General features: G+C 36.6%; 5 protein-coding genes across 5 annotated transcripts; 3 read left to right on the top strand and 2 right to left on the bottom strand.

Annotated features, from left to right (window-relative positions):
• Positions 1 to 864: 864 nt before the first annotated feature.
• Positions 865 to 1,447, top strand: LOC121784624. Its single transcript, XM_042182804.1, has one exon. The coding sequence runs from the start codon at positions 883 to 885 to the stop codon at positions 1,423 to 1,425; it is 543 nt and encodes a 180-aa protein (XP_042038738.1). The 5' UTR covers positions 865 to 882; the 3' UTR covers positions 1,426 to 1,447.
• A 2,501-nt stretch (positions 1,448 to 3,948) lies between these two features.
• On the bottom strand, positions 3,949 to 6,334 carry LOC121783412 (annexin D7-like). The gene is made up of 5 exons (XM_042181474.1): positions 6,082 to 6,334; positions 5,365 to 5,510; positions 4,944 to 5,162; positions 4,496 to 4,708; positions 3,949 to 4,399 (listed from the first exon to the last, which is right to left on the bottom strand). Exons 1-5 carry the CDS (start codon positions 6,155 to 6,157, stop codon positions 4,106 to 4,108), a joined length of 948 nt encoding a protein of 315 aa, XP_042037408.1. The 5' UTR covers positions 6,158 to 6,334; the 3' UTR covers positions 3,949 to 4,105.
• A 2,224-nt stretch (positions 6,335 to 8,558) lies between these two features.
• On the bottom strand, positions 8,559 to 13,356 carry LOC121785060 (asparagine synthetase [glutamine-hydrolyzing] 2-like). The gene is made up of 14 exons (XM_042183401.1): positions 13,124 to 13,356; positions 12,453 to 12,591; positions 12,227 to 12,322; positions 11,949 to 12,090; positions 11,604 to 11,699; positions 11,058 to 11,158; positions 10,520 to 10,678; positions 10,148 to 10,228; positions 9,802 to 10,023; positions 9,552 to 9,686; positions 9,339 to 9,419; positions 9,166 to 9,252; positions 8,972 to 9,079; positions 8,559 to 8,901 (listed from the first exon to the last, which is right to left on the bottom strand). Exons 1-14 carry the CDS (start codon positions 13,201 to 13,203, stop codon positions 8,734 to 8,736), a joined length of 1,695 nt encoding a protein of 564 aa, XP_042039335.1. The 5' UTR covers positions 13,204 to 13,356; the 3' UTR covers positions 8,559 to 8,733.
• Positions 13,357 to 14,896: 1,540 nt separating this feature from the next.
• LOC121785352 (UDP-N-acetylglucosamine transporter ROCK1-like) lies at positions 14,897 to 18,526 on the top strand. The gene is made up of 7 exons (XM_042183735.1): positions 14,897 to 15,140; positions 16,201 to 16,249; positions 16,332 to 16,558; positions 16,899 to 17,097; positions 17,177 to 17,320; positions 17,686 to 17,760; positions 18,094 to 18,526. Exons 1-7 carry the CDS (start codon positions 14,989 to 14,991, stop codon positions 18,253 to 18,255), a joined length of 1,008 nt encoding a protein of 335 aa, XP_042039669.1. The 5' UTR covers positions 14,897 to 14,988; the 3' UTR covers positions 18,256 to 18,526.
• Positions 18,527 to 20,848: 2,322 nt separating this feature from the next.
• Positions 20,849 to 23,042, top strand: LOC121785122 (ras-related protein RABH1e). Its single transcript, XM_042183487.1, has 6 exons — positions 20,849 to 21,115; positions 21,351 to 21,421; positions 21,638 to 21,726; positions 22,108 to 22,219; positions 22,435 to 22,525; positions 22,709 to 23,042. Exons 1-6 carry the CDS (start codon positions 20,999 to 21,001, stop codon positions 22,850 to 22,852), a joined length of 624 nt encoding a protein of 207 aa, XP_042039421.1. The 5' UTR covers positions 20,849 to 20,998; the 3' UTR covers positions 22,853 to 23,042.
• The last annotated feature ends 281 nt before the right edge of the window (positions 23,043 to 23,323 follow it).

Raw genomic sequence — 23,323 nt, 5'->3', positions numbered from 1 at the left:
ACTACGTCCTAATTAAATCTAAACATTTCCTAAATTGTCGATACTATAAAGTAAATATATGGTCGAACATGGAGAAAAAATTTAGTGGTCTAAGTATACTAGTGTGGAAATCCTACGTGATATGTCTCATCAATTATGCCATGTGTGCTTCTTGTTGGAGGTGGGGCCCATTTATTTACTTATTTATCAAAATATAATTGCTGAGGCATACCACATAGGATTTCCACAATTGTGTATTTAGACCACTGAAATTTTTCTCTCGAACATGATGAAGTAATCATTCCTAATTAAGTATAATTACTGAAAGAGAGAGCCCATATTCCATACTAACAAATTAAATTCAAACTTTAAACATCTCTGATTTAAGAATAACAAGTGTCCATTTTATTTTCCTTTTCTTTAATTTTATAACCAATAGACAATATATGATGAATCATACTCCTACTATATATTGTACTGCCAATCCTAACACTGTTTCAGCATATAAAAAAGGTCGTTTTAGGGTTTAGAATTTGAAACCTTTCAAGAATATGAAGAGCTCAAAGTATATAAATATAAATTGTATAATTAGTTTTAGATTTATGGTCCACTACCAAAAGTGTTGGATATATACCTTACAATAATCAGACTTAGATTTCGATCTAATCTTATACTTGTTCTTAATTACATATAGATCACCAATGAAGCTTCCTCGATCCATTCAAAGTAGGAAAAAATTAATTATTTAATCACCATTTCCTCATTTATATATATATATATATATATATATATATATATATATATATATATATATATATATATATATATATATATATATATATATATATATATATCATGTTCTACCATTAAACCTTCTCACTCCCAACTTCCTCTCTCCAAAAAATGGATTCACAAACCATATCTTCTTCCTTCAACCTTGAGCTGAGGCTAATTAGGGCAAGAAACATTTTTGCCAAAACAAGAGAAGTTTTTGTGAGATGCTATATCCCTACTACAAGCAACAAAAGAATAAGATTAGAGAGCCAACAAATCTCATCACACTCCAACTTAACTTGGAACCAAACCTTTTCACTCAACTGCTCAGGCACTCCACAAACCATTCAAACCCTCAACCAAGGAACCATTGTTTTCGAGCTTCGGTGCAGAAGCTCGGCTACTTTGGTATCAAGAAAGCTTCTGGCAAGGGCGGAGATGCCATGGAACGACGTCGTTGGCATCCCAAATGAGAAGTGGATCGTCATGACTGCGAAAGATGGTTACGTGTATACTGATGATGTCAAGCCCCCGGCTTTGCAGATAGCCACCAAAGTTGAAGAAGTTGGAGAGGTGAAGAGAAGAAAGGAGTATAATTGTGATTGTATGGATTGTGGATGCAATTATTGTGTAGATTATGATTTCTTTGCATTAGGAGCTGCTTTACTTTGAAGCTTTTTAAATATAGACGGAATTGAGATTAGGGTTAGGTTTTATACATACTTGGACCATGTTTTTTTTGTGTACCATGAAAATATACTTATTTCCTCCAAAATATGTTTTTTTTTTCACTTCTATAAATTCAAAACACATATTAATGATTATGATTTTTTTGTGATTGTATGGATTGTGGATGCAATTATTGTGTAGATTATGATTTCTTTGCATTAGGAGCTGCTTTACTTTGAAGCTTTTTAAATATAGACGGAATTGAGATTAGGGTTAGGTTTTATACATACTTGGACCATGTTTTTTTTGTGTACCATGAAAATATACTTATTTCCTCCAAAATATGTTTTTTTTTTCACTTCTATAAATTCAAAACACATATTAATGATTATGATTTTTTTGTGATTGTATGGATTGTGGATGCAATTATTGTGTAGATTATGATTTCTTTGCATTAGGAGCTGCTTTACTTTGAAGCTTTTTAAATATAGACGGAATTGAGATTAGGGTTAGGTTTTATACATACTTGGACCATGTTTTTTTTGTGTACCATGAAAATATACTTATTTCCTCCAAAATATGTTTTTTTTTTCACTTCTATAAATTCAAAACACATATTAATGATTATGATTTTTTTGTGATTGTATGGATTGTGGATGCAATTATTGTGTAGATTATGATTTCTTTGCATTAGGAGCTGCTTTACTTTGAAGCTTTTTAAATATAGACGGAATTGAGATTAGGGTTAGGTTTTATACATACTTGGACCATGTTTTTTTTTGTGTACCATGAAAATATACTTATTTCCTCCAAAATATGTTTTTTTTTTCACTTCTATAAATTCAAAACACATATTAATGACAGTAATAATTGTAAGATGTACACATGAATTATCAAAGTTTACAAATAGTTATTCGATTAATTAAGCAAATATTTTTAAAATAATAAAAAAAATTTAATGGCCTAATTAACAAGAATAATAACTAAGATTATAAATTAATTAATTAGTGATGAGTGTAAAAAGAACATTTTTCTGTAAATATTAATATTAATAATTATAAAGGGAAAGTAAAAGTTTTAAAATATTTGTTTTATCCTTCTTTATTTTCCTATTGTGAACTCGGAATGCCACTTTTGCAGCATTTTATTGGGGCTCTCTCAGAATGATCCTGGCTTTACTTATGAGCCTAGTGTTTCAAGATTGAGATCTCGTGGATATTATAAATTTTTATTTTGTAATCTATGCATAGTAATTCTTATTAGTTGTTTTAAAGTGGAGATAGTGATGGTTAAATTTGTAGCACATTTATATTTATCTTAACATTCAATCTCAATAGTGGATGGGCCACACTGGTGTGCCCGGGCATATATATGTGGTGCAGGGTCAACCCGGCTTGACCACTGACTTACCCGACCAAGTTCACGACTCTACTAATTTGATGTATATACTCCATCTGTCCCAAAAAATAGACAAACTTCATACCAATCATAAATTTAGATTTAATGAATCATCCCTCCACAATATATAGTTATTTTTGTATAGTACATATTTTTAATTTACAAATAATGCTATTAAAATATCCCTGCATTTTAAAAATTATTTATTTTAATTTACTTCCCTCCGTTGTTGGGCGTGGGAGTTTTTGCATCTAAATTTTGTTTATTTGGCAATGAGTATTTAACTCATTGATAAAAGGGTCGTTTTTGGAGGATTTGAAACCTTTCAAGAATCTCAAGAGCTCAAAGTATTAAATAAATGAAAGCAAACAAGGATTCAGTTTTTGACTGGGGACCTATTTTCCTCTACAACAAGTGTTGGATATGTTCAATACAATATTTAGATTGAGATTTGGAGCCAATCTCATATCTTAGTTGATTTAATAAATCATTAGTGGAGCTTCCTCCTTTCAAAGTGGAAAAATAAACCCACCATTACCTCCTCAACTATATATATTTATGTTTATTTAGAGCTTCTCAGTAAAAATGGATTCTCAAACCATGTCTTGTTCTTTCAGTTTTGAGCTAAGATTAATAAGGGCTAGAAACATTTTTGTGAAAACATGTAGAGAACAGCAAGCAACAAAAGAGTGAGATTAGAAAGCCAACACATCTCATCATGGAACCACACCTTTTGGCACTCCACAAACCATGCAATCACTCAAGCAAGGAACCATCGGTGCAGAAGCTCAGCCACTTTGGTGTCAAGAATGAGTGGTTCGAAGTTGCTGGCCAGGGCTGAGATGCCGTGGAACGACGTCGTTGAGGTCCCAAATGAGAAGTGGGTCGTCATGACCGCGAAAGACAGTTGCGTGTATACTGATGATGTCAAGCCCCCGGCTATACAGATCGCCGCCAAAGTTGAGGAATTTGCAGAGGTGAAGAGAAGAAAAGAGTACGAGTGCAGCTGCATGGATTGTGGATGCAATTACTGCATAGGTTATGACTTGTTTGCTATTTAGAGACATGATTTTGATATTTAGGCATAGTTTTTCTATATGATTCAACCATTTTCTTATTGTAAAAATATATACAAGAGGGAATTTTGATTGAATCATTCAACAACGTCAAAAACCATTAAATTCAGTGAAATAAACATTAAACATAACGCCAATCATGTCTTCAAACAAGACAGAACAAACACACCATCACACACAAAAGCACTTTGATTTCATTCTTGCACGCTTCAACCTTCCTTTCCGAGCAACGCGTCCAAGACATTCTTGTAGTCACCGGAGGTGTCTCCAGCTATCGCCTGCTCCAGAGGAATACTGTTGCGTTTGAGGTACTCTTCTTTGATCCGATGCAGGCTATCCTCAGCTTGTGTGACCACAACCCGAGTCAGAGCATTCTCATCCGTGCCAGCACCCTTGATTGCAACGCGAAGCACTTTCTCAAAGTACTTCTCGGGAGAGGTCAAGCATTTGATCGTTGCTCTGAGGAACCTCAAGTACTCATCATTAGGATCTGATTTCAAATCCTGCAAAATAAGGCGGCGTTTCTGAGTAACGAGTCCCAGTGAAGAAGAGCAACGAGACCAGTGATAGATGTAACAAGTTATGTGGATTAGATATACCTTAGTGATAGGATTTCCAAACACATCATTGTACTGGTTAAGTGTTGCATTAAGCTGTGGTTTGCTCCTTGTTGTCAGAATCCGTATTATCTCATCATCACGGTATGCCTTTCCAGTTATCTTCTCATGTAGTATCTTAGCCTCCGATTTTGCCAATGTCAAGTTCGTCTCACCTCCCTCATATCGAAAGGCACTCACAAGAGGAACCAGAAGCTGTTTGGCATTCATGAAAACACAATCACATTTATCAGAATCAGATTAGTCCTGTTCAACTCTTTCCTCCTCTTTTCAATGTTTTTTCCAATTGGTAAAAGGTATTATATGCAGTCGAAAATTAGTAACCACAAAACCAAATCGACTATTGAAGAACAAAACAAAACTTAGGACATGATCAATGCATCAAGATTAGGAATTTATGTATATTATGACGTAGGAATTTGTTACTTACTTTCCGGTAATCTCCACTAGTATGATGTGCAACGTCTTCTTCGAGAGATTTCTTGTGAAGGAGATGATATGTCTCCCTGACTTTAAAATGATGATATGAAGACCTGGTGCAACCAATTTCCAAGAGCACGTAATTGTTAGCAGTGAGCATCTTTGTAGCCTCGTTAGCTAGTCGTGCATCTCGTTCAGCTGGATCGAGTGTCCACATAGCTAGTGCACGCTGTGTACGCAGACATTAGTTCCACAGTATAAGTAAACTAGATCATTCATAAATGGAAGATAGAACAGAAATATCAACCAAAACATCAATATTAATGCCTCCTATATAACTAGCATTTGCAGCCAATTCTAATGCCTTGATCATTTGAAACCAACTGTACAACTTAAAATCAAGAGAAACACATACAAAGGCAGTAACTAACCAGGAAATCGCCAGAAATCTCCTTCTCCATGTCTTTAAGAAGATCTTGTCCATAAGCTGCAGTATATGCTTCACGAATCAACCTTCGCTGTGTTGCATTCCTGTGCGCTAGAATTTTGACTATCGCCTCCTCATCTGTCCCCAATCCTGCAAACAAATCGTCTCAATTTAGCCCTAAATCGATTTTAAATTAACATAAATTACAATGCAGACACAGCATTCAGTCTTCAGACTATTAGCATTCAATTAAACACATGAGCTTTGCTAGATAACGCTCATTATTCTGGAGCAATCACATTCTAAAATGATTATCACTGCTGGTTAAAAGCTTAAAACACAGGAATTCAGAGAAAAATTGATAATCGCCTATTCAAAGAGGATTAAGATCAAACAAACACCTGATCAACGATTCAGATTCAAAGTTAATTCAATAATTACTGATCGAAAAGTTTTTTGCATTTCTGTTACTTGCGATCACGATCATAGATGATTCTGAGCAAATATAAGTCCATTCGTACAAATGCTGAACAATTCAACAATTAATGTAGGAATCATTCAGCAATGGCTAGAATTCTCAACAGATTTGTGACATTTTTGTCATTTTACACAGGCATAATATGAATCAAAACTCCAGAAATAGATGAATGTGAAGTATTTCGCGCAGATCTAATCAATCGATAGCAAAAGCATGAGCAGATGGAGAGAGATTTGGCATTACCAACAAAAGCTTTCCTGAGCTGCGCAGCATCCTCTTCTGGAGCCGGAACAATTGCGGGTACTTTGAGTGTTGCCATTGCTCTCTGTGATTCTGTGTCTACGATTATTGCGTTAGGTGAATGGAAATGGCGGTATTTATAGAGTTGAAACTGAAAGCATGTGTGTTGGCGTTATTATGGGAAGAAGATAGCAAAGCTGCAAAGGTATCATCGAATTCTCATTTCAGATGCAAACGTGATTTTCATTTTCTCTTATCGAATAAATCTATGATTTTGTGTTTTAATCTCGAATTCTAATTTCCACGTAATTAGTTATTACTCAATTTACATAAATTCATTAATATAATAGGAGAACATAATGGTTAATACGTTTTAGTCCAACATCTTAATAATGGAATTAATGACATTTATTTCTGAAGAAAATAAGTAACTCCGTCTATCTTTATTCCCTACGACTTAATAAGAAATATGTAGACGGTATTTTAGAGCATCTCCAATGCACGGATATTCCACTCGGACATCCACTAGGACTTCCCAAAAACACATCCTGCCACGTCACTAGGACTTCTCATCACACTGATACGTCACTAGGACTTCCCCTGCACAATCCGCCCTTCCCATCGCCCTTCCCACTAGGACTTCCCGCAATTAAAAAAAATCACAAATTCACAAATAAAGCAATTTACGGAATAAAATTTCAACACGAATACGAACGGGAAAAATTAACAACTTCATTAAAAAAAACATACATGATTCGAAAAAAAAATTAATCACATCAACTTCAACCCCTCCGCTTCCAAACCTCTTCGATAATATATAGAGTTTTTTTATAAAAAAAAATTATAACTCGGACGTCCGCGGCAGACGTCCGACCCACGCCACAATGGCGGACGTCCACCCGCCCGTCGCGCGGATATCCGAGGACATCCGACGTCCATACGGGACGTCCGTATCCGACTGTATGTGTTACAATGGCGGACGTCTCGGTCGCCCGTCGCGGAAGTCCGACTGGACGTCCGCCATTGGAGATGCTCTTAGTGGGTTTATCCGTTTATGTCAAATTTTAATTAATTGATTGTTTATTTTTCCATTCCTCAAAGAAATATAAAAGATAGGATTGTGCATAAGCATCACCAAAAATCTGAGTCCAATTTTCTACTACTATAAATATGCAACGATAGACTTACAGTTACAATTTTCCTTTTTTTAGTTTGTAATAAAAATAGTTTTGAAAACTTCTATACTTTATATTTGCACAGGTCACCATATGAAAAGAAAATAGTCCATGTATTATTATATTCAGGGTTTGCATAATCAAAGTGTTATATATTAAATTATACTGTTACTTATAATTTAGACTATGTTTTATTTTTTATTCATTTGATGAAAACGTTTGAGTTGGGCTTTTATTCTGCCCCCAAAAAATAACATTAATTCACATGGAAAATTATGATTATATCTTCTAAAATCTAAATAAACAATAAAAATAAAATAAGAAAATTCGAACGTGAAAGGTAGTAGCAGTATCACCACTCAGCATGATCATCATCAGCTTCACCAACATCCTCTTCCTCATCATTCACCCAACTTATTTTTCTTCATTATTCCAATGCATATGATGGATACAATAGGATGAACAATTAAATTAAAGCCAAATCCAACAATCATGTAAAATCGTTGTAACCTTGTTATATTCTTTTAAAAAATAAGATCGATAATGGTTCCCCAACTTAATGGTCAGAGGACAAACGTTTTATCAACTAAGCTAGACTTCATAGTCTTTGCTGAAATCTTCTTGGTTGGCTAAAATTTCAAAATTTTAACTATTTTACCTCTTAAAACTGGTCCATTGTATATTCCTGTTTATTTTTTCAGAAATATGGTTATACTAATTTCAAAGAACGCCATATATTCATATATTAAAACTTCTAAGTCTTTGTGGTACTACTAGATTAAAATTATGAAAAATGTAAAAATATGTATCATGATAAGCTTTTAAAATTGTAAGATAGACTTATTACGATATCAAATTAAACTTATAATTATAAAAGTTGAAAGGATAAGGAAAATGATGAGAAAATAAACATAATAATGTAATGAGATGTTTTGTACTAGTAATTTCTTGCCGCATTATATTAGTTGTGTGGGTGCTATTGTATTTTTTTATCAATAGTTATTGTTAATGTATTATTCATATATTACATAAATATATTCATAATTTTTTAATTCAACTGAAGAGCTGCTATGAAAAACTCATGTAAACGTAAGATAAATAGGGGGAGTTCGGTTTACAAGATTGTATTCGAGATTAAATTTGTAGTGTGTTTGATTCATGAGATTCAACCCCACAACTCAATTCTAGATGAATAATCATGGGATAATTAGTCATAGCTAACCTCCTATGACTAAAATAATCTCACAACTCAATCCTAAATTGTATCTTGGTATTATTTTATCTTGGAAATCGAACAGCACCATAGAGTACAAAATGAGCACTGCCAATTTATTAATTTTGTCATACACAGACATGGATAGAACTGGCAAAGAAAACTTATTTAGATAGTAGTAGCATGCATTACTTAATAGTGATAACAATAGACAAGATAAAGTCCACAAACAGATGGAGCATAAACAGGCGGTAGTGAATGGTGTTTTTACTGAGCAGCTGCCTTTCCGTTGCCGTCGTATGCAGAGGCGTGGACACCGAGGGCTGCCCGACCGGAGGGGTCCAGATTCTTGGACCATGCTGCATCCCACTCCACAGCCTTTGCAGTGCTGCACGCCACGCTTGGACCACCCGGCACAGTAGATCTCGCAGAGTTCTGTTCAAAACGATGAGTCAGTCTCCGACACAAAGAAGACAACGACAGACACAGAAAATAAGTGACTGACCTTTGGGAAGAAGCGCTCGAAGATAGTCCTGTAAAGGTATGCCTCTTTTGTTGTTGGAGTATTCTCAGGGTAGACGAAACTAGCTTTGTCTAGCATCGAGTCTGTAACCTGTTCCACAGAGGTGTCCAGATATGTTTGACATCGAAACTGCAGCAGAAACGCTAACTATCACAACTGAGGAGACAGTTTCGTACCTGTTGGTCAGCATGGTCTTTCAGACCATCAATCCATCTGTATCCAACGCCATCGCTGAACTGTTCTTTCTGTCTGTACAAAATGTGCTGAAAACCCACAAAAGGAGTGAGCTTCTAATCTATCACCGTGTGTCGGAATGTTTTCACTATGTTATTAAAGAATAGATGCAGACCTTTGGCAAATATGGACTCTGCTCATCGTCAAATGCATTGCGTAGAACCCACTTCTCAATTCTTCCAAGATCAGGTCTTATCTGCAAAAAAGGAGAGCTAAACTCTTCAGATTCAATGCAGAGAATCAAGCGTGAAACGGAAAAGGTTTAGGCAGATCAATGCCACAAACTTGTAACTAAATTAAGCAAAGGGATCACCGGATCCCATCTCACCATTTTCCATTCTGGGTCGATACCCATTGCAACATTGATGAATTCCTTGTCTAAGAAGGGAACACGAGCTTCAACACCCCATGCGGAAGTTGATTTGTTAGCTCTCAAACAGTCATAAAGATGAAGAGCTTTGATCTGTATATTGAAGCAGAACATCATTGCTTTTTCTAAAAGTGTGAAGCATGAGGATATCCCGAAACTCCCAAAACAATTTATGAACATAAACATAAAATACATCGCATGTCTATACCTTTCTACATGTTTCATGGTGAAGCTCCTCCTTGTTGGGTGCCTTGTGAAAATATAGATAACCTCCAAATATTTCATCAGATCCTTCACCGGAAAGTACCATCTTTACTCCCAGTGATTTGATTTTCCGAGACATAAGAAACATTGGCGTACTGGCCCTGATTGTAGTTACATCATAGGTCTCAATATGATATATGACCTCCTCTAATGCATCTATTCCTTCCTAATTTGGCAATAAAAATTAAAATTTTAAGTGAATAAATAAATAAAATGGAATATAAGAATCGTCCATCCTGAAATTGGAACGATATTCTGAAAATAAATCCATATGTAGCGAAAAATATTACCTGCACTGTGAAATGGAACTCATGGTGACGAGTACCAAGGTAATCTGCCACTTCTCTGGCAGCTCCCAAATCAGGAGAGCCCTGTCAAGGATATTGATGCTTGAATGAAACAGAAATAATTGAATCCTTAAAGACGAAAAACACAATCTGTGCTTGAGCTCAGAGAGGCAAGGATTCATGTGGATACACTGACCAGTTCATAATATCATGATTCCCATCATTATTTTCCATGTCACGAGATATTGAAAAAACAAGAGTAAAATTTGAAGTAAAGTAAATCTTATATCCGAGATCTGAAATAGAAAATAACAACCATGGTTCGTGCAGTAACATAAGCAAGCAAAGTGAGAGATCATAAGAGATTGTTATCACCTTTAACCCCACACAAAATGTATGCAATTGTGACCCCCATTGTGCGGCTGTTGAATCTGCCAAATAGCGGGAAGCAACCGAAGCAACAAGAGATGAGTCAAGTCCACCGGATAGAAGAACACCAAATGGTACATCCGTCATAAGTCTCTTGATAACAGCCTGCAATAGTAAAATCAATAAATCATTAGTATTTTTTTCATTTTAGAAAAACAAACAAACAAACAGTGAACTCCCAAAGGAAAGCAGTATCAAGAGTCTGCAACGACTGGAAAAACATAACTCCTGCGTAAAAGAATCTCATAGGTTCCTCACTACCATGAGCTGATAAAAGGTTCTAGAAATGTTCAAGGTTCAGTGTTACAAATCACTGACTCGGTTAACGCAAAAGTAGAGAAACAGGGTGTCAACAAATGGACAGGGATGGAGAAGCTGGAACACAAACAGGGTGTTAAAGAGAAATAGACTAGTCAATAAGGGCTAAGATTTGGAAGAAGATACCTCAATAACCTACTGCGGATAAAATACTGGTCAAACTAACCTTCTCAAAGGCCTTTCGCAGTACAAGGGGATCATAAGGTCCTGAAGGTATGGGGGACGCTGGGTTCCACCATGGTGGGTTGTACCATCTTTGTACGCCTCCTGCAACAATCATTTAATGTCTAATTAATCTGCTAGCAGTTAGATCTTGCAAGCTCCCAACATCTTAACATATAAAAATTGCGGAAAACCCCAACTCACTCCACAAAATCTGATAGTAGCAGCAAGCTATCCATTATATATCATCTTATGAGGAAGTACCATACATACAAAATATAGGATGATTTCTTTACTAGTACACATCGAAAAAAAGACAAGATGGATGGATTGATTCAGTTTCATAGTACCCTAAATGATGTTCAGTACTCCAAACTAAATGATAATTTAGAGGAATAATACAGTAACAGGATGGATCTTAAACTCTTCATATGTTTCACCAACATGACTGTTGCACAGGCAAGACTGAAAACAAGTGCAATACGATTACAGAAAATCGGATACCATCAACTTCATTGGATTCGTACACCACAAATTCCAAAATACTTACCAGTTTTGCTTGAGTATACATGTCCAGGAGGAAAAGTCATGAACCGCTCACAATCATCACTTATAGCTTTCATTTCTGAAGCAAACCAAGTAGATCCTGTAGAATACTCAGCAGTTAAGTGCAGAAAAAAGACACAATATTAATTTTACATCAAGGGCGTTATGCTAGGGGACAGGATCGATTGATACAGGAAATAAGGGGAAATACCAAAAAGAAGGCTTTTTGCCTCTCCAGAACAATAAATAAGCATCCAATCATACAACACCTATTAAATTTTGAAATACCCTGAAGACTCTGGTGAGCAGACATGCCATAAACAATAATACAAGGGAAAAAGCCATGTACCGTCAAGACCCCAGCCATAATAGAGTGGTGTAATACCAATGGCATCCCGAGCAGCAATAAAACTGTTATCACGTGTGTCAAGAAGCACAAAAGAAAACATTCCATCTAACATATTCACAAAGTCTTCTCCATAGTCTTCATACTGGATTAACAGTGAGAAGTGTCAGTCTGTGCAACCATGTAACTTTTAAAATTAAGAAATCCCAGGGGGAATATGCAGCATATATACTATGATATAGTGGCGAACATATAGGACAGTGCAAAGTTTAGGTACTTACTAAATGGGCTATAACTTCACAATCACTTCCAGTTCTGAATTCATGAGACTTCAGTTTCTCCCTTAGTTCTTTATGGTTGTATATTTCTCCATTAACCTAATATCACAAGGAGAGATATGGGGAAAGAACACAGTCAAAATTGAACACAACAAGCTAAGAGAAACTATTGCAGAGTTTGGTAATCAACTACTAGGGATGTCATGTTTGTATACAGTGTTTCACCTACCGCCACGACAATTGTTTTGTCTTCATTGTACAGAGGTTGATCCCCGGAGGCAGGATCAACAATAGCTAAACGTTGATGAGCAAGATAACAATCCTTATGGTGGTGCAACCCACTCCAATCAGGTCCTCTGTGTCGCAACCTAAAGTAAGCAAATCCAAATAACAAGACTCGTTAGGAATGTCCAAATGAATTGAATTTACTTTTTCCGAACAGGTCACGATGATAGTCAGCTCTTTAGCAGTGAAATTACCAGAGTGAAAAGGGATGAAGTGTCATCAATTATCATTACTAATTTTGTAAATATGCGATGGAAACAATTGCATACATGTGAATCTCAATTCTACTTGCAATCACATGCTCAGTTTGTAGAATTTTCACAAGCCATCAGAGACTAGCTAGAATTTCATTTCCATTTCCATTTCCATTTCCCTATAATCAAAATTCAATCTTGAATCAATACAGCTACATAGAATTATCAATTAGCATTGAATTATACCACATTGCGCACAACAACTAGGCTCCGGTGGAGCGAAGATACAATCAAATCAATCAACCAATAAACTAAACGAAACAAACTCATTCACTAAAATAAAACATATTCACAATGCAATGAGACATATCCATCTCCACATAACCTACACAAAACTTAACACGAAATAGAAATTATATACCTTGACGACAGCTCAATAATCCTCGAGCGTTTCTTCTGGGAGTTGTCAGCAACGCCAAACACAGCTAGAATTCCACACATAGTTTCGCGTGTTTGCTGTCAGCTGGTTTTCTTCCTCTATATATGTATGTAGTGTATCTGCTTGCCGATGCCTCCTCTCTGAAAGGAGGCTCGAAGATAGAGAGAGAGATAACAGAGAAAGCGCGAGGCAGCAGCGGTTAGAAATGGAGGCTGACTAGCTGAGACCAGTGTCCGTTTTATGCAGTGTATGGGATGATCTGGACCGTTCATCTCGAACGGATTCCTAAAGATTCCTTGATTTAATTAGGGTTTGATCACGTTTAATTTATGAAGATTCAATTTCCGTGGGGCCTACTTCCCCCTTTTTAAAATGGTAGTAGTATTTCACAAATATGGAGTTTGAACTAATTTTGTGGATGAACTAATTTAGCCAAATTACTAAATTAGGGATTTATTCTGATTTTGCAATTAATCAATATTTTCGAATTCCGATAAAGTGACACTATCGGATGTCAAATTGTAGGCAGTGAAACAACGGCATATTCTACTAAATTAAATAATTTAGTTTGTTGTTCATTTTTCATTTTTTATCTTCTATCTCATTCTATCTAAATATTACTACATCGTTGTAGTTAATGCTCCATAGGATAATATAATTAAGTTGTCAGACAATATCAACGTCTAAATCTTGATTAGTCGTAAAATCAGAATAAATTAATAATTTAATTACAAATATATTTTTAAATTTAATATGTAAAATCAAATTTGGCAAAATATGAAAAGCAATTTGCAAAGAAATTAGCATTATCAACATTATTTTCAACTACTATTATACTGAAATCCGTTGGGTATATTTATATTATAGTTACGCTTGTATTGCCAATTGAAGTAAAGAGATTCCACTTAAGCAAATGTAAAACCATAATAAAGGCTAGAGCATCGAACGGCATATTATTTTATGGTGTCATATTTGCCATTTGGTTATTTTATTTTTAATTTTCAATTTTCGATTTCAAGATTAACTTACTAATTAGTGTATTTTTATTGTTCACTGTCGTTATCTAGGTAAGTATTGGGTAGCTTGCAAACCACATAATATAAAAAGAATAAATCACATTTTAAAAAACAAAGGGGTAATTTTTTTTAATATTATACCCTATCCGTTCATAAAAATAACATTGATAGTGAATAATTTTAATGCAAAACTAGTAAAAAGTAAAAAATGTTAAAAAAAATTAGTTAAAATATTGTTTGATAGAAAAATAAAATCCAGCATTATCTACTTATTATTCATAGTTCATTATCTAATATTCTTATTTTGTGTTCATTGTTGGATACGTCATTCTTCAATATTCACAATAAAAAAAAGTTAAGAAAGGGAGAATTGTGAGAGAATTATAGATAGAGTAAGAAAAGAATATATAAAAAGTAGTATAAACTATTGCAACCTTATAGCCGTCCACTCTAATTTCAATTAATTTGAGATTAATAGATTATATAATTATTTATCGCACCACAAATATTCGCAGATACGTACCCCTCCAAATTCATACTAAATCTTTTCATATAATATCAGATAATCATGTTTTCCATCTTATTCATATTTATTAATGCTAAAAATTATCAAAAGATAGAAACAACATCTTTTTATTGTATTGTATAACAGTAATTTGATGTGCTAATATAGATTTAATTTTCAACAAATATAACGGCCTGTACGACGTCGTGGCAGCCAAAAACGACCGTCTTCACCTTTCCCCAAAGACTGAAAAAAGCTTCCAATTTAGGCATAATTTATTTTTCTTTTGCTCTCTTCGACGCCTCGGATATCCGATCGCCGCATCTATGGCGATCGGTAAGCTCCAGACGAAGAAGCCTGCCCCGATCAATCTCAACCCCAACCCCAACCCCAATGCCACCTCAAAGGTCTGGCTCTTCTCCTTGCTGCTAACGATGCAGTACGGTGCTCAGCCTCTCATCTCCAAACGTTTCACCAGGTTTGATTAATTATTGCTTTTACTAGTATTTTGTTTAGTGAATGCGTACGTGGTTGTGTGTATTCGCCTCTTTGCTACTAATTTTGATGATTATTGGGAGTGATCAGCATTTTGTGATGAAAGGTGAATTCATCAATTTGGGTCTTTGAAATTGGATGAAATTTTGATGATATGATGAGGTGAATGTTTTTATTATGGTGATATTAAAGGTTCTGAATAAATATATCTGTTTCATATGATTGGTGCATGTGAGATTACGTTGGGAGGGGTAATGTGTTTGCTTGTGTTTTGGGGAAGGAATTCAGAATGGTTGGCCAAACTTTGCTTTTTCAGTTTTTTTGGTGGAGATGAGTTTCATGGATATTCAAGATAAGTCATAGGAGCTATTAATTCGTGTTGCACACTCAGCACTTTCATCGAACATTATCTGTGCAACTCACAACTCACACAATTCTAAGCTCATTCAAATACTAAATCAGCTCAGCAATCAAACAGAGAACCAACAAACCAATTTCATAAAAAAACACCCAAAGTTTAACATGAGGACGTGTTGTTCCATTCTCTCCTTTATCTCCTTTATATCCAGCTCACAAGCCCCTCTGTCTCCTCTTTCTCTCTCTTGGTTGTTAGATAAGATTATCCAGTTGTCCTCCGTTATCAGCTGATGTGGCACTCGATCCCAGCTCACTCTTACGTGGTGTTTCTCTTCTTCTTCAATTTGTGATCGTAACAATTCGCTTATGAGTTATGAGACTGCAAACAGAGTGCGATTTCTGCATTAAAATTAGTTATTCTTTACAGTATAAGCTGGATTGCAATCCTTCCTTTTGTTTGTTGGTTTATGGCTCTTTGATTGAAATCATCTGTAGACGGTGTCATGGTGGGTGTTCTAATTTGGATTTGAGAGGGGTTTCGTTTATTAGAGCCGGCTCATGTGGTTAAAACTAGTAAACTGAGCTATATATTTAGTGTTCTTGAAAGCTGAAATCCTGAAACTGTTGCATATAGAAATAAATAGGTCTGCAACTTAATGCTCAATCATGTTTTCTTCTTGGTGCAGCCGGGAAGTTATTGTGACTTCGTCAGTTTTGGCATGTGAGTTGGTAAAGGTAACTTTCGCTCCCAGCATTCCATATAACCCGTTTCTCACGATCTATGGCTCTTATTGAGTTGAATTTGGAGGTGTGATAGGTGATTTGTGCCCTGTTTCTTTTGGCAAAAGATGGAAGTCTGAGAAAGGTATTCAAACAGTGGACTTTGGTTGGCTCTTTAACTGCTTCAGGACTACCAGCAGCCATCTATGCCCTGCAAAACAGCTTGCTGCAGATCTCATATAAAAATCTTGATTCACTCACATTCTCAATGCTGAACCAGACAAAACTCTTTTTCACAGCATTTTTCACTTATATCATATTAAGGTAATTCCCTATTCGGATAAACCGCATCTCTAAAACCTGTGTAGGCTATAGTTCTTTCTCCATTGAAATAGTATCTCATACAGTTAGAAGTTACCAACCTCCCAAATTTTCGTACTTTTATAACTGGTAATAAAGATTGTAGTTGCTCAGAAGGCAGCAGCTAACTGAACAGCATTGCTGTACTCTGAAATGCAATTTTATGCCCCTTCCAAGTTAACTTAGACATACATATGAGTGACCTCTGCTTTAGGGTTGACTCTTTATCATAAGTCAAAAAAGTGATATATTCTTGTGAGTTGAAGCTTAGAGCTCTAATTTCTTTTGTTTGGTAATCTGACAGACAGAAGCAGTCCATTCAACAAATTGGGGCGCTATTTATATTGATCATTGCTGCTGTCCTTCTAAGCGTCGGCGAAGGATCTAGTAAAGCATCTAGTGCTAAGAACCCTGATGAAATATTATTCTATGGAATTGTTCCTGTGCTGGTGGCTTCTGTACTCTCTGGCCTGGCCTCTGCACTGTGTCAGTGGGCTTCTCAAGTAATCAAATGTCTTTGTGTTTCTAAAGTTCTATATCTTATTGAATTTGCCTTTCTCATGTCCATCTTTTCTGGTACAGGTTAAGAAACACACATCTTACTTGATGACTGTGGAGATGTCCATAATTGGGAGCCTTTGCTTACTAGCCAGTGCTTACAAGTCTCCAGATGGTTTGGCTATCAGAGAGCTTGGCTTCTTTCATGGGTGGACTCCATGGACATGGGTAAATATTCTTTATCATTGTAGCTCGATGGTCATCTAATACATCCTTGGTTTTTATATCTATCACTAGATGCACAGCAGCACAGGCCATGAGTGGTCGCCTCAGGTTGTTAAACTACTTTTTATTTCTCCTTCTGATAATTGAACTGCAATGATAATGACTATATTCAGCACTGTAATAGATGCTCCATAGAGTGCTGCATATAAGTGCTTTCACATGTTAGAAATGCCCCATTTGTTTGCTAAAATACAATAATGCTTAATGCCTCATCAAATATAGTCATGTTTATTAGGTTAAATTTCAATGGTTTTATGACATCTTTAGCATTTTCGTGCTTTAAAGTTTCAATATGTTTTGTTGTTCAGATTCCTGTCATACTCAATGCTGTCGGTGGAATTCTTGTCGGTCTTCTGACAACGTATGCTGGTGGTGTTCGGAAGGTGAGTTAAAGAGAAATTTATGTTTAGCCAAAATTTAGGCCCTAATTTTCCAGCATTCTAAGTATTTTATTACTGTAAGATGCATAGTCCCATCTTTAAGCTGATTTGATTATAGTGCATTTTGGATACTGAAGGCCTGGACCATCTCGATATTTTAATATCTTTTCGGATTAAAAACATTGTGTTTGGCTTCGCATTAATCACATAAAGGGATGCTAGTATTCACACTTGAATAGTCATTGTCTATCCACAATCCACAGTCTACGATCCACAATCATTAATTTGGACAACGTTATCTTTTGCTGATATTTTGTAAACTCTATATGCATGCAGGGTTTTGTCATTGTTTCCGCACTTCTTGTCACGGCTCTGCTTCAATTTGTATTTGATGGTATACCCCCGTCCCCATTCTGTCTTGTGGCTCTCCCGTTGGTTGCCACTAGCATATCGATCTACCAAAAGTACCCATACCGTGTCAAAAAGAAAGAGTCATAAGCTCCACAACAGTCTATAACATTAGGAGGAGAGTCAGGGAACAAGCAACTACACCTCGTTCGATCTCATGAATGGATTTCAAGCATCAGTGCAGCGAAGAATATCGCTCACGTTTTTGAGGAGCTTGTTCTTTTACTCATAGGACAATATACTGAATAGGTCATGTGTTCCGAGTGTACTACTATTATCTGGTGTACCTACTGATTTTTATGTGTATCTGTTAAAGGAGAAAATTTATGATAGTTTCTTTATATTCATCCATTTTGACTAACATATTCTCTTGAATTGCAGTCACTTTTTTCAGCTCTACTTAGGAAACATAGTAGAATGAGAAAAAGTGGAATTTGAAGCTGAACATTTTCCAAATTTCTTTTTTCTCCCATCTTATTGTTCAAATCTCTATCAATTTCTTCAATAACATTAATTTAGTAAAGGCTAAAGATAACTTTGAAGTAAATTTTGGTGAAATCAACAATAGAAAAAAGAAAAATAAAGAGGATGGGGCTAACTTAGAGTGTCCACAATAGTGGACACGCTCAAGCCACAGATCACATTATTTTATCAATTGTTGGTATATTTTAATTCAGTTAGAATAAAAATTATCGGACTATAATAATTTAAAAAAACACATAATTTAATAAATAAAAATTGAAAACTAAATCTTCGTTGTATTACATGAAGGGGAAAATTATATAACGAAAATTATCGACATCACACAATATCTCACGATATGCCCCATCCTCTACGTGCCCAGAGCTCTTCAACCAAATCGGCTTGGAGTTGGGTATGTGCTATGTCCCTGCGCATATCAGTGAAACGTTGAATCAAGTCTTCATTACTACGAGGTACACCCATCTGTATCGGCGCAGAGGCAACACCGTGACTTGAACTAGCACCATCTTCCGGTGCCCAGCGCTCTGCAGCAAATTCTTCATCTTCTATTATCATATTGTGCAATATGATACATGCATACATAATATTCACGACATCATCTTCGTGCCAAACTCGTGTCGGGCACCGTATAATGGTCCATCGCGCTGGGAGCACACCAAAAGCTCGCTCAACATCCTTCCTAGCACCCTCTTGTTTTCACGCAAAATAGGTTTTCTTCGGACCAACCGGTTGGCGGATTGTCTTGATAAATACGAGTCAAAGATGGTATATCCTATCTGCCAAATAGTATGCCCTATGGTACTGCATGTTGTTGGCCACGAATCTGATTTTTGGACCCTCCCCTCGGCACTCCTCATTGAAGAGAGGCGATGACTGCAAAACGTTGATGTCGTTGTTCAAACCTGTGACACCGAAATACACATGCCAGATCCACAAACGGTAGTCAGCAACGGCTTCCAGGATCATCGAGGGATGTTTGCTTTTGAATCCAGAAGTGAACTAGCCTTTCCAAGCCATCGAGCAGTTCATCCACTCCCAGTGAATGCAATCGATGCTGCTCATCATCCCTGGGAAACCGTGCACCGAACCGTGCATATCTAGCAGTTTTTGACAGTCCTCAAAGGTTGGCTTTCGTAGATACTCTGGACCGAAGAGGTCTCGGATGCCCTTACAAAACTGCCGCAGCACCTCTAGGCTAGTCGTCTCACCCATCTTCAAGTAGTCGTCGAACATGTCAACCGGGCCGGCATAAGCAAGCTGCCTAATTGCAGCGGTGCATTTCTGAAAAGTCGATAAACTGATCCGGCCGCTGCAATCACGGTGGAGGGTAAAGCACCTGTACCCCCTGGCAATGACGTCGCTATATTGATGAAGAGCCGTTGCGACATTCTGAAATGCCGACAGAAAATCTATGGCGGATAACGGGGGTTATCGCCAAAGTAGTCTTCCATCAGCAGCTGGTGCGATCCGACATGGTCTCGTCGGATTGTCCGCCGGTGATGAATCGGACGAGGGACCGCCGCCGCCGCCTCCCGCTCCGCGTCCTCGTCAGCTTCCCACTGCACCTCTTGAACCAGAGAATCCTACGCTTCATCCCACAAATTATCCATTTTACGAAAGTGGAATAGAGAAAAATTTAGAAGATTTCCATTAGAATGGTATGAAAATAGCGAGGGGAATGGGTTTAATTTATAGGCAACAAAAAAAAAGGGAAAAAAATAAATCTAGCGGCGCCGTGGCTCTCCGGCTGTGCAATAAACCGCCGCAGCTCCTACCCCCGGCCCCATTCCATCCAGCGCAATAGGGAGCCGCGGAGTCGGCGGCCGCCGGGGCTCCCTTACCGTGGACACTCTTAGCACATCGCCACCCTCAAGTGTATCTAAATATCCCTCATGTGTCCGCGGCATATGCTTATCGATTAGAAGAGTTAAGGTTTTGGGAGACGTTCAAATAAAAGGCTTTTTACTATAAAGTGAAGATCTACGACTAATTTTTAATATTTATGCAGTTATTTTATACATTCAATCCAAATATTTTCAAATTCAAATAAAATTTATTTGTATATGCATGTATGTATTATTGAATAAGAAAATTCTATATTGAATAACACTCAAAGTGGTTAACTTAGTGTCGCAATCCACGTGAGTTGAGTGTGAGTGTGAGTGCATTGCATGACTTATAACTGCAAAAATCCCAAACCTTTCCTACATTTCCTCGATTCGTTTTCATTTTCTTCGCCCCCAAACCCTCTCTCTTTCTTCAATATTTTCCATTAATTTCTCCAACCTCTCCTCCTCCACTCCGATTGCCAGATTTAGATCCGATCTTTGGCATCGTCGTTGCTTCCCCAATGGCGGTGGTGTCACCGTTAGCCAAGTACAAACTGGTGTTCATCGGCGATCAATCCGTCGGAAAAACTAGCATCATCACCCGTTTCATGTACGACAAATTCGACACCACCTATCAGGTATCATATTCTGTGTATTTCTATTTCTCCGATTCTGTTTTCAATTATTAGTCCTCAATTTCATGAATTCTCGATTTTGTCCAATTTCCATATTTAGTAGCTGCGCAGATTTTTGAGTGATGCGATATCGTCGTTGGAGGATATTAGCGTTTGTAATTGCAGAAGATGATGATGATGATTTCTTAACTGTTGATTGTGATTTTGTTTTTTCATTCCTTTTGTTTTGGTTATGCAGGCCACTATAGGCATCGATTTCTTGTCAAAAACTATGTATCTTGAAGATCGAACAGTTCGCTTGCAACTTTGGTAAATATTTTTGTTTTTCAGTTTTCAACCTTTTGATGTTAGTGATAGCAATGTGTCGCGGTGCAGTCTGTTCTAAATGATGTGTGAATTTACTCCAAATTGTTGATAAAATCAAATTGTGATGTTGTATAGTCCTAAATTATTGAATTCATAGTTTCATATTATGATCTCACCATATCTATCTTGTTTATAATGCTAAAATGATGGTGATCACAGGGATACTGCTGGACAAGAAAGATTTAGAAGTCTTATCCCGAGCTACATCCGAGATTCTTCAGTGGCAGTGGTGGTCTACGACGTTGCCAGTAAGTAACTAGCGTTGAAGAGGCTCCTCTGCTACTAATCTTGAATTCCTTTTCTAGTACAGCCGCAAAAGAGATGATGATAAGCATATAGACTTGTTCATCTCATTTTTGTTGAAAGAACCTCATTAAGATTATATTTAGATTTTCAAAATAGGATTGTTTCATGTTTCTTTCATCAACTAATGAATTATTAACCATAACTAATAAAGTTGTTTAGACTGCTATTGGTTCAAGTCAGTTTTACGTCCTCTTACTATAGTTATGTATCATCATAAACTTCGATGGTGCTTGGATCAAATTATCAAGCATGTACCTTAGGTTGCTTCACGTGGTAAAATTTGTGAGTTTCAGTTATTCTCTGGTTTGGTTTCTCCCTTGCAGATCGCCAGTCGTTTATAAACACTACAAAGTGGATTGAAGAAGTGAGAACCGAACGGGGTGGTGATGTTATTATTGTTCTTGTAGGAAACAAAACTGATCTTGTTGACAAAAGGTGAATTTCCCCTCTTTCTATATGGCGTTTCTCAAGCTTCTGATGTGTTTAAATTCATTATTCCCCTATTCTGCAAAAAACTGTTCATTTAGTCCAAACAAAGAATTTTATGTATCATCTATGAGAAATAATTTGCAATGTTTCTGATTCTGGCCATTTCAATGACTAAAATACGATCACTTGTATGATGATATATATTGTGATTTCTCTTGCAGACAAGTTTCCATCGAAGAAGGAGATAACAAGGCTCGTGAAATCGGTATCATGTTCTTGGAAACTAGTGCAAAAGCTGGTTTCAATATAAAGGTAAGAGCTTCTTCCATGCTACTACTTCTATTACTTCAAAAAGTCACTTAACGTTATTGCTTAAGAAAAGATGTTTGTGCTAAGTATTTATGTCGAGATATAGTGTATACTGAGATTGCAGCATCAAACGACTGTTTACAATTATAACCTGGCGTGAATCCTGATCGTGTATTGAAAATGCAGCCACTGTTTCGGAAAATAGCATCTGCGTTGCCAGGGATGGAGACGCTTTCGTCAACAAACAAGGAGGACATGGTTGACGTGAACTTGAAGTCTAATGCAAATTCTTCCCAGTCACAGCAGCAAGAAGGCGGATGTTCGTGCTAGAATTAGGTGAACGGAGCAAGGGAGAAGCAAACAACATTAACATTTTTTGGATTACATGCTTAAATCTCTTTGTTCTGGTTGAGGATGTAGACTTGCTTCGCTTAGACTTTGGTTATTGTATGTATTTATTCTTCTCTCTCTCTCTTCGAATTTAACTTTGTTTGTGGGAAAATCTTACTATTGTCGGAGATATGATCAAACAAGTGGTAGAAGGGGGGCCATTACCAATGCTTTGTAATTTCTGAAACACGGGCGACATGGGGACGTAATAGAGGGGATCCAATCAACTTGTTCCGACTTAACATAATAAGCTCATGAGCTTGGTCTAACTTCACATCTAAAAATGAAAGATGACTTCCATCTACAAGTTTAACTCAAGTTTTAGCTCTCTTCGTTTTGTTTTGGGGGTGTAGCAGTGACAAACCAGAAACCACCTGACAAGTTATCTCTCCCTGAAAAGTATATGATCCA

The sequence above is a fragment of the Salvia splendens genome, chromosome 21 (assembly GCF_004379255.2).
Source record: "Salvia splendens isolate huo1 chromosome 21, SspV2, whole genome shotgun sequence".
NCBI lineage: Eukaryota > Viridiplantae > Streptophyta > Magnoliopsida > Lamiales > Lamiaceae > Salvia > Salvia splendens.
The sequence above is the reverse complement of the archived record's forward strand: the minus strand, read 5'-3'. Positions and strand labels throughout refer to the sequence as shown.

What these genes read in the sequence shown, in the direction of transcription:
- LOC121785122 (XM_042183487.1), top strand. Translation starts at nt 20,999, where the DNA reads ATGGCGGTGGTGTCACCGTTAGCCAAGTACAAACTGGTGTTCATCGGC. An exon ending in AATTCGACACCACCTATCAG is followed by an intron (nt 21,116 to 21,350) that starts GTATCATATTCT and finishes TTGGTTATGCAG; the next exon opens with GCCACTATAGGCATCGATTT. An exon ending in AAGCTGGTTTCAATATAAAG is followed by an intron (nt 22,526 to 22,708) that starts GTAAGAGCTTCT and finishes TTGAAAATGCAG; the next exon opens with CCACTGTTTCGGAAAATAGC.
- LOC121783412 (XM_042181474.1), bottom strand. Translation starts at nt 6,157, where the DNA reads ATGGCAACACTCAAAGTACCCGCAATTGTTCCGGCTCCAGAAGAGGAT. An exon ending in GCTCAGGAAAGCTTTTGTTG is followed by an intron (nt 5,511 to 6,081) that starts GTAATGCCAAAT and finishes ATTTGTTTGCAG; the next exon opens with GATTGGGGACAGATGAGGAG. An exon ending in TTGGAAATCCTATCACTAAG is followed by an intron (nt 4,400 to 4,495) that starts GTATATCTAATC and finishes CTTATTTTGCAG; the next exon opens with GATTTGAAATCAGATCCTAA.
- LOC121785060 (XM_042183401.1), bottom strand. Translation starts at nt 13,203, where the DNA reads ATGTGTGGAATTCTAGCTGTGTTTGGCGTTGCTGACAACTCCCAGAAG. An exon ending in TGCGAAAGGCCTTTGAGAAG is followed by an intron (nt 10,679 to 11,057) that starts GTTAGTTTGACC and finishes TTACTATTGCAG; the next exon opens with GCTGTTATCAAGAGACTTAT. An exon ending in TCGACCCAGAATGGAAAATG is followed by an intron (nt 9,420 to 9,551) that starts GTGAGATGGGAT and finishes CCTTTTTTGCAG; the next exon opens with ATAAGACCTGATCTTGGAAG.
- LOC121785352 (XM_042183735.1), top strand. Translation starts at nt 14,989, where the DNA reads ATGGCGATCGGTAAGCTCCAGACGAAGAAGCCTGCCCCGATCAATCTC. An exon ending in TGGCATGTGAGTTGGTAAAG is followed by an intron (nt 16,250 to 16,331) that starts GTAACTTTCGCT and finishes GAGGTGTGATAG; the next exon opens with GTGATTTGTGCCCTGTTTCT. An exon ending in TTCACTTATATCATATTAAG is followed by an intron (nt 16,559 to 16,898) that starts GTAATTCCCTAT and finishes GTAATCTGACAG; the next exon opens with ACAGAAGCAGTCCATTCAAC.
- LOC121784624 (XM_042182804.1), top strand. Translation starts at nt 883, where the DNA reads ATGGATTCACAAACCATATCTTCTTCCTTCAACCTTGAGCTGAGGCTA.